This window comes from Tachypleus tridentatus, chromosome 1 (genome assembly GCF_004210375.1).
Source record: "Tachypleus tridentatus isolate NWPU-2018 chromosome 1, ASM421037v1, whole genome shotgun sequence".
In the NCBI taxonomy this organism is placed as follows: domain Eukaryota; kingdom Metazoa; phylum Arthropoda; class Merostomata; order Xiphosura; family Limulidae; genus Tachypleus; species Tachypleus tridentatus.
The window spans coordinates 117,126,979-117,139,734 of NC_134825.1; the positions used below are offsets into that span (position 1 = coordinate 117,126,979).

A 12,756-nucleotide genomic window follows, 5' to 3' on the forward strand; every position below is an offset into this window, starting at 1 on the left:
ACCAAACATACTCGTCCTTTCAGCCGTGGGAGCGTTATAACGTGACGGTCAATCCCACTGTTTGTTGATAAAAGAATAGCCCAAGAGTTGGCGGTGGGTGGTGATGACAAGCTGCCTTCCCTCTCGTCTTACACTGATAAATTAGAGACGGTTAGCACAGATAGTCCTCGTGTAACCTTCCGCAAAATTCAAACCAAAAACCAAACTGATGGACACGGGTTCGAATCCCAGTTACACCAAACATGCTCGTCTTTCAGCCGTGGAGCATTTAAAAGAGTAGTCCAAGAGTTGGCGGTGGGTGGTGATGATTAGCTGCCTTCCCTCTAGGCTTACACTGCTAAATTAGGGACGGCTAGCGCAGATAATCCTTTGTAGCTTTGCGCGAAATTCAAAACAAACTAAAATCCAACCGAGGGTCGCGGGATCGAATCCCCATCACACCAAACATGCTCGCCCTTTCAGCCGTGGAAGCGTAATAACGTTACGGTCAATCCCACCATTCGTTGGTAAAAGAGTAACCCAAGAATTGACGGTGGGTGGTGATGACTAACTGCCTTCCCTCTAGTCTTACACTGCTAAATTGGGGACCGTTAGCGCAGATAACCTTGTTGTAGCTTTGCGCAAAATTCAAAACAAACGAAACCTTATTTTGAGTTTGTTGGGTAGATGAACCAAGAAAAGTAAAATAAGACATTTAAAGTGAAAACTCTGTCATTATTATTTTTCTACGCGCACATTTCTAGTTTGCTTATTGAATATCTTGACCTTTAATCAAAAACGTCTAAATAAAAAAAAAACCTAAGATTAAAAATTAAGAAATAATGATATATAAGTGATGATACTTCTTTAAAATATGAATTATAGTTACGTAAAGACCTTTGCTTTACCTGCCTGTTCAAGGTTAAGCTCACATTGAAGTCGTGAACCAAGTACCCATTGACGTCAGTGTAGTTTCAGCCACTGAGAACACCGGTAGCCCGTCGACAATCCAGGAGAGCTCTGACTCTGGATTGCTAGGTCCTGCTATGCACCTTAAGGTGATGTTATCTCCGATTTTTCCTTCAGAAGGTCCTTTGATTGAAACTTTAGACGGAGGAACTAAAATAAAATAAAAAGTATAGCACGTGCTGTCGTAGTTTTAGTTTCGATTCCTACATTTAAGTTCGCATATTCCGGTACGAAAAATGTAACTATACATTCCCCGAGGTATATATATCACACTTGTTTTCTTCGCCCATTAAGTTTGGTGAGTGATGACATAACATTCACGTGTATTGCTTAACATTAATTTTTACCCTCAAAATACACCATCGTAAGAATAATGAAATACGTTAGATCAATGGTAGTTATTTAAGAGCGATATTTTGTTCCAGTTATATTCGTGTAGTTGTTAAAAAGAAACAAAAACAATATTGTACGTAAAGTACTTTAGAACTTATTAATTTTGGACCTAATTGCATTGCGTCCCATAATAGTTTAACAACTATTTTTTACACTCAAATAAATATTATAGTTATAGCTATGAACTAACACCAGGTGTATAATAAAGCATATTGTCCAGGAGGTTTGTTTGTTTTTGGAATTTCGCGCAAAACTACTCGAGGGCTCTCTGCGTTAGCTGTCCCTAATTTAGCAGTGTAAGACTAGAGGGAAGGCAGCTATTCATCACCATCCACCGCCAACTCTTGGGCTATTCTTTTACCAACGAATAGTGGGATTGACCACCACATTATAACGCCCCCACAGCTGAAAGGGCGAGCATGTTTGGTGCGACCGGGATTCGAACCCGCGACCCTCGGATTACGAGTCCAACGTCTTAACACACTTGGCCATGCCGGACCTTGTCCAGAAGGACTTATTACTCTGATATATATACCTCTTTTAATATTATTTTCAAAGCAAAATTTTCGCTTTTAGTTCAAATTAGGATTTTTTATGACTTGTTTAAAATTATCTACTCAAAAAATTGTGAAAACAATAACAAAGACACAAAAGTAAACTGATATTACTAGTTAATTATAGAGGGTTGAAACGTATTGAAGAGTATTAAAGTGATTTTGAATGTGTAAATCAGCAGGTCACCTCATAACTAGAACTGGTTTAAAGTAGTACTGGAACGATATGCATCAGAAATATATTTTTTACATTGTTTGATTTTTTATAAGTAATATTACGTTAACGAAATTTAATCCCTTTTGAGAAGGGTATAAACCAATAATTTCTGACGCATAATATTCTCACACTCGTATAATAAAAAAATTGGCAAAATCATCAATTTCGAATTTCCTAAACAATAGTATCCTTTATTCTTAATGGTATTGGGCTACAAATGAATATGAATCAACGTGAATCATCAGGACTATCCGGAAAGAAACTGCAACAAGTTGTGCCGTAGTCGTAGATAGATAGAGAAAAAAAGTTAACGTTTTGTTCGTGGATTCTTACACGTTACACAAAGATAAATAGCAAACGTTTCCCACCTGTCCCAGGAAACAATATGTAATATAATGAAGTATCTCCTTCTGAAAAACCGATACAAGTTATGCGTACACAGTCTTGTTGCTTCCACAACGCATCCATTGAACCATTGCGTACTTTGAGCAGCTGGTGAATGAAACGAGTATTCACGCTATTCTAAAAGAACAAATACGCTTTATGTTGTCGGACGCAGTGCGTACGGATTTTTATGTAATTAGACTGTTGAAATGGATGTCAGTAATCCGTAATTTTCGTACTTTAAAAGGATTGTAGAACGATTGCAAAGAGGAGTTGTGTGCTTTGAACATGACAGTTTTATGATGAACCCTCTTGAATATAAGCTAAACTTCAGAGCTACTGTAAAGATGTATGATTGTCAGATAGTGCAAGACTAGACGTGACGTCACGAATGATAACGAGTCTATAAAACTATTTTAATATTACATCATCTGTACAATCCAGTTCAGTCTAAAATTGCTGGAAACCAAAACATAAACTTAGTTCAACGTTTTTCTTTTTCTGCAGAAATATTATACGTGATACAACTTGCTAATGTGAGATCATTAGTTCATACGTTTCAAACAGAATTTTTAAATGAAAATTAACGCATGGTTAAAACTTCCTAGATTACGTTAGATTACAGTGTGGAAACACGTCTGTAATTATAACTGAAGAAACAGACGAAATAAATATTTGTCAAACAAAAACACGAAACTACATAGCTTCGTGTAGCAGAGAAGGAACCTCACACGAGGCATCATCCATCGTTAGCTTTGGTTATCAAGAACAGCAGAATCAGAGAGGTTAATTAAAAAGAGAGATAATTAAATACATAAAAGGATAAAAGAGCTGGAGCTAGTTGTTACATAGATTCAAAGATCCATAGAATTTAAAGAGTAAAATTTGATGACCAAGAGATAAATCAGTGGTAAACTGTGTGAAAGAGAGATTTGTCAGATTGTGAACGACTTCTCGTACAAGTTTATTTTGAATTAATAAATAGAAGTGCTCGTTCCATCAAATATTGAAACAGACATGATAGGAGCCACGGGGCTGCGAACACATAGATCTTTACATGAGAGATAATGGTAAGGCTTAGCGGCAGCTTACTGACTTAGCATATCGAATGTGTCGTACGCACAATAGAATTCGAAATATATTTGATTATCACACTAATTGTGTTACGCTCGCACTGATGCATTAACATGTTATAGAAGGGCACACAGGCTTAACTGATAAACAGAATAGATTATCTACAAGACATGCGTGAAGTTTTATTCGAACAAGTTCGTATTTAATGCGATAAAAACCTTCGAGCAAATCTATAGAAAGGCAGTTTGTACAGGATATTTATAATATCGAAATGGAAGAAGAGGGGCAGTACACGCCGCCAAGTGGGAGATGATCGTCATTTATCATAATCTGAGGATCGCGGGTTCGAATCCCCGTCACATCAAACGCGTTCACCCTTTCAGTCGTGGGGGCGTTATAAATGACGGTCGATTCCACTATTTGTTGGTAAAAGAGTGGCCCAAGAGTTGGCGTTGGGTGGTGATGGCTAGTTGCCTTCTCTCTAGTGTTATATTGCTAAATTAGGGACGGCTAGCGCAGATAGTCCTCGTGTAGCTTTGCGCGAAATTCAAAAACAAACAAACAGACATCGTCATTCATGCAAAGCAACCACGGGCCTAAAGTAATAAGTGTGATTTCACGGGCTATGGACCAATTTATGTTCCAACTCACTAACCACTAGGCTACGCCCGACCTATTGAATGTATGTAGCTATGTTACTAATTGTGTTTTAAGAAAATAGATTTGAAATATATATAGACATAGAACTATAGATTTCAAAATACAGAAGAATACAGCTTTTCTATTCAAAGTTTTGCCCTATTGATATGATCTTTCTGATGATTCTCCTCGTTATGAAACACGTCAAGTTCTAGATTTGATATTCACCTAGCGTTTGTACACATTATATTCCCATATTCTATAGCAAAATTGTCGAGTTTTATCATGATCGTTTTGATGATGTGAAGACAAATCAACTTTTATATTTTACTTGGTGTGAGATAAGAAAGTCCACGTACTTTATATAGCTTGAAAAATCGTGTTTTTCTTTGTTTCTCTTTAAGTAGACAATTTGTGCTATGATCAGTGATTTCAAGAAAACCCACTTGTAGAGAAAAATATATATGTTCGCTCCTCTACGTAAAATATTTTCTCAACCCAAACGAGACGTTTTTACATATATATATATATTTGTGCTAAGACCACCACGGATATCGAAACCCCCTTTATTAGATGAGCCACTGGGGGCGTGGTGTGTTTTGTTTTGAATATCGCGCTATGGGGCCACTCTTTTCACCAACGAATAGTGGGATTGACCGTCACATTGTAACGTAAGGTCGAGTATGTTTGGTGTAATGGGGGATTAGAACCTGCGACCCTCGGATTACGAGTCGAGTGCCTTAGCCACTTGACCATGCCGGGCCGCTAAAGAATAAAGTACATTTCATCAAGAACTCATCACAACACCTTGAGGTTTGTTACGAAGAAAACAGTTATTCGGTTTCTCTAGAAGCTGACGCGCAGGTATTTACTTTTTAAGTGTTAAATTTGAACATATTTTATTGGTTGGTATCCAAAACGTTTGCTAGCTTCCGTAATTTTAACGATCAGTGTGTGTGTGTGTGTTTTCTTATAACAAAGCCACATCGGGCTATCTACTGAGTCCACCGAGGGGAACCCAACCTTTGATTTTAGTGTTGTAAATCCGTGGCCTTACCGCTGTACTAGACTAGTGGGAAACTACCAACGAACAGTGACGCTAAGTGATTTTCAAAGTTCACAGTCCTGGTGTACGTACGTTCTTTTTATAATAATAAATTAATGTGTTTTAAAATACATGAATATTCATTTCTGCAAACTCTCTCGATGCGTAATAAATCAACATTAGAGGAAATACAAGGAAAAAACAAAACTACAGTGGAACCCTTCTAAGCGGCCACCCCTGAGTTTTGGTCACCCCTTGAAAACGGTCATTCATTCACAGTCCCTTTTGTGTTTACATAATCCCTAATTATGTGCAGTGGAACCCCTCTAATCAGGCCAGTTTGTATCAGTCCCGAAGGTGGCTGCTTTAGAGGGGTTACACTGTACTTCACTGTATCAGTTTACACTGAAAGTCTATTATACACACACATTTCTAATACACCTAAAACATTTTGTTACAGCAGAAGGTACACCGACGTGATTCTAATCTTAAATGTGATTCCACGAGCAGCTCTCAACTCCCATAACTACGTTGGTTGATCACTAAAGCTTGTTACTGTGTATTGGTTATAATGCTGTTTTTTTTTCTTTATCTTAAACGCAAATCGATAAGTATTACATTATATAGCGTAAAACTTTATAATCGATTTTTTTTACTTTTTTGAGACGTAAACAACATTTAAATGTGTTCACTGGCTTTGGATGTTTGCACAAAGCTACATAAAGATTATTTGTAGAAGAATTAGTAGCTCAATAAAAGTATCCACAGCCAATCCAATAATGGGATTTGACCGTCACTCCTATTATGCACCAATTACAACAAAGAATGGAGAGCGGGTTATTGGTTTTTGCGAAAAAAAGTCTCGAACCATGGACTCTCGGATTCACATTCCAGCATATTGATACTATGGGCCATGCTCTGGTCACTACATTGAAATAAATATTTTTGAAAGTCTCGGAAACGCAAAGACATGGTCGATTTGCCGTCTTTTGTTTTTCGAGTATATCGCATTTTTCTCTATAATCTCGTTAACACTAAGAGGGTTATTATAGTTTCGAAATTGAAGTGTATCACATTTTTCTCTATAATCTCGTTAACACTAAGAGGGTTATTATAGTTTCGAAATTGAAGTGTAGCACATTTTTCTCTATAATCTCGTTAACACTAAGAGGGTTATTATAGTTTCGAAATTGAAGTGTATCACATTTTTCTCTATAATCTCGTTAAAACTAAGAGGATTATCATAGTTTCGAAATTAGAGTGTATCACATTTTGCTATATTATTTTATTAAAGGGTTATTACAATTTCGAAATTGGAGTGTATCATATTTTGCTATATTATTTTATTAAAGGGTTATTACAGTTTCGAAATTGGAGTATATCACATTTTTCTATATACTTTTATTAAAACTAAGATGGGTATTGTAGTTTCGAAGTTGGAGTATATTACAGTTTTCTATGTAATTTTATTAAAACTAAAAGGGTTATTATAGTTTCGAAATTAAAGCATACCACATTTTTTTTTCTTATAGTCTCGTGAAAACTAAGACTTATCACAATTTCGAAACAATAACTTACAAAGAACGTTAAGGGTCACTGACGATTCCAAAGGCTGTAACGTTACGCTGTTCGTGGCCTCACAACGATAGGTGGCTCTGTTGTCTGCTGCAGTTACACGGAAAGTGTGTGTATTTGTAACTTCGTAACCTGCGGTTGAATATACCTTGTTTATCTGAACTTCATTTCTGAACCAAACCAGCGTCGCTGGTGGATTACCACTACGAGATATACAAGCTAAGGTTAAGGTGTCACCAATCTGTACAATATCACCTTCTTGAAAACCTTCAATTTCTGGTTGCCCTGGTGGATCTAAACATTTTGGAAAAAAATAATTTGTGAAAAAACAGTTTCTGCTTTGAGTTAAAACTGAATACATTCGTTTATTGCAATCGACAAACAACTGTATAAAAAAAGTCTTTGGTTAATTTATAAAAAATTCAATGTTGAATTTATACATGCATTGTTTGTTTGATTTTGAATTTTGCGCAAGGCTACACGAGCGCCATCTGTGCCAGCCGTCTCTAATTTAGCAGTGTAAAACTAGAGGGAAGGCAGTTAGTCATCACCACTCACCGCTAACTTTTGGGCTACTCTTTTATCAACGAATACTGGGATTGACCGTAACATTATAACGCCCCCACGGCTGAAAAGGCGAGCATGTTTTTTGCGACCGGGATTCGAACCCGCGACCTTCGGATTACGAGTCGAACGCCTTAACACACTTGGCCATGCCGGGCCTTATAGATACGTTGCAACTAGAAATTGTTTGTTTTTTTTTAATTTCGCGCAAAGCTTCTCAAGGGCTATCTGCGCTACCCGTCTCTAATTTAGCAGTGTAAGCCTAGAGGGAAGGCAGCGAGTCATCACCACCTGCTAATCTTTTATCAACGAATAGTGGGATTGACTGTCACATAATAACGTCCCCACGGCTGAAAGGGCAAGCATATTTAATGCGACGGGGATTCGAACCCGCGACCCTCAGATTATGAGTCGAATGCCTTAACCCACCTGGCCATGCCGGGCCCTTACAACTAGAAAGTCCCTAAAAGTCTATCAAAATGGCGTTGAATTTTTATCACAAGGTTAATATAAGTTAAGACACGATAAAAAAGAAGCCCTTTAAACATTGGTAAAACTGGTGATTAAGATAATTAAAATATTACTTTGTAAGTTGAATCTAAATTTATATTAGTCAAAATAAGCGCATATCCGACACTAGAGTGACTTGGGACGATGAGAAACTTACATAAAACTCTAATTATAACAGTATCTATCAGCGAATTTCTTAGCGTAGGGTGAATAACTTCACAAGTATAGGTGGCGTCGTTGTCTTCTAGTCTCGTGTGAAGAACAATAGTACTGGAGGTTTGGAATAATTTGTTGTGTCTCAACTCTTCCACTTCATAGGGCACCGGCTCTATAAGGAATAAAAATATTGTATCAAGAAGACGTAAGCGTTCGAAAAGATAACCAATAAAAAAACAACAGTGTCCGAGATTTAAACGATGTCTTTTAGACAAAATTATTAATTATATCTCCAACTGTGCGAGCAATACACTTTTCATAAATGTATTAAAATTTAACCTTTTTAAATTAAAAAAACAATTAAGTTTTCAAAGATACAGTTTGTGACCTCTCCCAAAAGCACAAAGTATTCAGCTTATAATTCTTTTTATCTAGTTAGACATTTTGTGATTGTAAAATATATCTATTATCTATATATATATATTTATATACATAAATACACATGTGTATGTACATACAAAATGGGCCCGGCATGGCCAGGTGGGTTAAGGCGTTCGACTCGTAATCCTGAGGGTCGCGGGTTCGAATCCCTGTCACACCAAACATGCTTGCCCTTTCAGCCGTGGAGGCGCTATAATGTGACGGTCAATCGCACTATTCGTTGGTAAAAAGAGTAGCCCACGAGTTGGCGGTGGTTGGTGATGACTAGCTGCCTTCCCTCTAGTCTTACACTGCTAAATTAGGGACAGCTAGGGTAGATAGCCCTCGTGTAGCTTTGCGCGCAATTCAAACAAACAAACACGTCATTAGAAGAAACGTCCACCACAATAACCTATATTTTAGTAACTGAAATAAGAAATAAGCTACTCGAGGGCTGTCTTCGCTAGTCGTCCCAAATTTAGCAGTGTAAGACTAGAGGGAAGGCAGCTAGTCATCACCACTCATCGCCAGCATTTTTTAACCAACAAATTGTGGGATTAACCGTACATTATAATGCCCCCACGGCTGAAAGGGCGAGTATGTTTGGTGTGAAGGGGATTCGAACTCGCGATCCTCAGGATTACGAGTGGAGCGCCTTCACCACCTGGCCATGCCGGGGGCCTTTAAAACTCTTATTTAAATGAATGCACGTACAATTGAAAGAAATTCAAAAATGATAGCATTCGTGATGTCCAGTCAAACTTAGTCGTTTATCTATAAACAGATAAGTCCGTGTATTTGTTAGCGCATCTGACGCCTGATTTCTAATAACATAATACTGAAGAACGGAGAATATACAATGACAGTCAACAATTTAAAATAAAATCGTGTAAACTAGATTCTAAACAGTACATATGTTACACAGAACATGTCACGTGTTTTAATCCATAAAATTTGTTTGTTAGGAAAGCAGTACAGATTACATATAAAGTTACGACAGCTGGCGTTAATTTAACTAGATAACCAACACTATATCTGTAACTTGTTTGTTTTTTCCTATGAAAAATAAATATTCCTTGTGGTTCTATAAAGTGTACTCAATTCTATATAAAAATATAGATGAAATTCAGGTAAACTTAAAAAAATGTGGTTATGCATTTGAAAATAATATGGACCATGTGTTTTCAAAGCTACGGATTTGAAAATAATATGAACCATGTGTTTTCAAAGTTATGGATTCGAAAAATAATATGGACCACGTGCATTCAAAGCTATACATTTGAAAATAATATGGACCATGTGTTTTCAAAGTTACGGATTCGAAAAGTAATATGGACCGTGTGCTTTCAAACTATGCATTTGAAAATAATATGGACCACGTGTTTTCAAAGTTACGGATTCGAAAATAATACGGACCATGTTTTTTCAAAATTGTGCATTTGAAAATACCGTGGATCATGTATTTTCAAAGATGTGAACTTGAAAATAAGATGGACAATCTATTTTTCACACTTAGAAAATCGAAAATAACATGGCCCATGTTTTCTGAGCGTTAAACTGCCATGTATGATATACGGAAATATATAATCCCCCACAAGATAGACTTCATAAGCACATTACTTTAATTAAGGTAACCATTGAAGGCACAAGTAAAACAGCAATTAATTACGTGTCGTGGTATCACACCTAATAAGTCAGTTCTTACCTTTCAATTCTACACGGTTACGATACCATTTTATCTGAGAGTACGGCTTACTTTGATGAGCATAGCACGTCAAAGGAACCTGTTCGGCCTCTCGTACCTCGAGCACACTGCCATTCGAGCGATGACGGATTTCAACTTTTCGTGGCGGAACTATTGAAATGAATGACATAACAATGGATACCACTGAAGTAAGCCATGCTTTACAATTGAGCTCTTTAGATAAGCTAATAAGTGTTGCCCCGATAGCCAAATGCTAACATAGGATGTTTGTTTTGAAGACCATAACTTCGAGCAAATAATAATTCGGTAATGTATAACTCAGAAGTAATCTACAAGCTAGTGGTTTTGAATCAGAAAATGTAAATAAATGACAAACAGCGACTTATGATGACAAATTTATTAAGAAATTCCATCATATATTTAGAAGAATACAAAACATTAAAGTTAAAAGTATTCATTAAGCTATATCTAACACATATGTTTCAGTGGATATTCCTAAATCTGATAACCACTACCCTAACGTTTATAACAATTGTGCATTTTCACATATTCAATCGAAGTTCTGTCTTAATTAAATAATTAGATTTCACGTCTCCATCAATCTTCCTTTAAAAGAAAAGTTTTTATTTTCTGATTTAGTGCATAGGAATACCTTAGATAAAAAGCACACTTTAACACAGATATGTTGTTCAATAATACACAATAACATTTTGACCTATTTTTAACGTTCATTGTCGACATCAGGCTGAATTAGAAATTAAACGATATGCTTCTGAAATTAACATGTTAAACTGTAAATTTAGTACAGATATTAAGACGTTCATAATAATAACACAGAGTGAAAAGTGAGGTAAAGACCTTGTATTATGAAACGATTTTCACAGAATGAGGAATTATATATCTGACTTGTCTAAAACTCACAACAGCAGTCCTAGTATGACAAAAGTGAGGGAAGTGCTTAGCGTTAAGAATAAGTGTAGGTTTTACTTTAATATCTGTATCTACGTATATATACACACATACATATATGACATGTATGTGCAGAATTAGAAATATTATTTATATCATTAGTAAAAAAAAACAACTTATGCATTTTCTCTCGACATATTTTCAATATTATAAATCTAGGGAATTACCTTTCTGATATATTATTAAATCATCCTAACTATGTTGTAAATAGATGGAGTTACCTTTCTGATGTATTATTAAACCATCCTAACTATGTTGTAAATAGATGGAATTACCTTCCTGATGTTTTATTAAACCACTATAACTATGTCGTAAATAGATGGAGTTACCTTTCTGATCTATTATTAAACCATCCTAACTATGTCGTAAATAGATGGAGTGTCCTTTCTGATATATTATTAAAGAATCCTAACTATGTTGCAAATAGATGGAGTTACCTTTCTGATGTATTATTAAACCATCCTAACTATGTCGTAAATAGATGGAGTGTCCTTTCTGATATATTATTAAAGAATCTTAACTATGTTGTAAATAGATGGAGTTTCCTTTCTGATATATTATTAAACCATCCTAACTATGTTGTAAATAGACGGAGTTACCTCTCTGATGTATTATTAAACCATCCTAACTATGTTGTAAATAGATGGAGTTATCTTTCTGATATATTATTAAACCATCCTAATTATGTTGTAAATAGATAGAGTTACCTTTCTGATGTTTTATTAAACCACTATAACTATGTTGTAAATAGATGGAGTTACCTTTCTGGTATATTATTAAACCATCCTAACTATGTTGTAAATAGATGGAGTTACCTTTCTGGTATATTATTAAACCATCCTAACTATGTTGTACATAGATAAAGTTACCTTTCTGATATATTATTAAACCATCCTAACTATGTTGTAAATAGATGGAGTTACCTTTCTGATATATTATTAAACCATCCTAACTATGTTGTAAATAGACGGAGTTACGTTTCTGATGTATTATTAAACCATCCTAACTATGTTGTAAATAGATGGAGTTAGCTTTCTGATGTATTATTAAACCATCCTAACTATGTTGTAAATAGAGGGAGTTACCTTTCTGATATATTATTAAACCATTCTAACTATGTTGTAAATAGATGGAGTTACCTTTCTGATATATTATTAAACCATCCTAACTATGTTGTAAATAGACGGAGTTACGTTTCTGATGTATTATTAAACCATCCTAACTATGTTGTAAATAAATGGAGTTACCTTTCTGATGTATTATTAAACCATCCTAACTATGTTGTAAATAGATGGAGTTACCTTTCTGATATATTATTAAACCATCCTAACTATGTTGTAAATAGATGGTGTTACCTTTCCCATATATTATTAAACCATCCTAACTATGTTGTAAATAGACGGAGTTACCTTTCTGATATATTATTAAACCATCCTAACTATGTTGCAAATAGAGGGAGTTACCTTTCTGATATATTATTAAACCATCCTAACTATGTCGTAAATAGATGGAGTGTCCTTTCTGATATATTATTAAAGAATCTTAACTATGTCGTAAATAGATGGAGTTACCTTTCTGATCTATTATTAAACCATCCTAACTA

The 12,756-nt window shown here is 35.5% G+C and overlaps 1 protein-coding gene across 1 annotated transcript in view; it reads right to left on the reverse strand.

Moving 5' to 3' along the window:
• The window catches only part of LOC143233068 (nephrin-like), a 73,304-nt gene that overhangs the window by 23,217 nt on the left and 37,331 nt on the right, over positions 1–12,756 (reverse strand). The window contains 5 exon segments of the mRNA XM_076468950.1: positions 888–914; positions 917–1,098; positions 6,833–7,123; positions 8,061–8,231; positions 10,185–10,334. Coding sequence (XP_076325065.1) covers positions 888–914; positions 917–1,098; positions 6,833–7,123; positions 8,061–8,231; positions 10,185–10,334 — 821 coding nt within the window.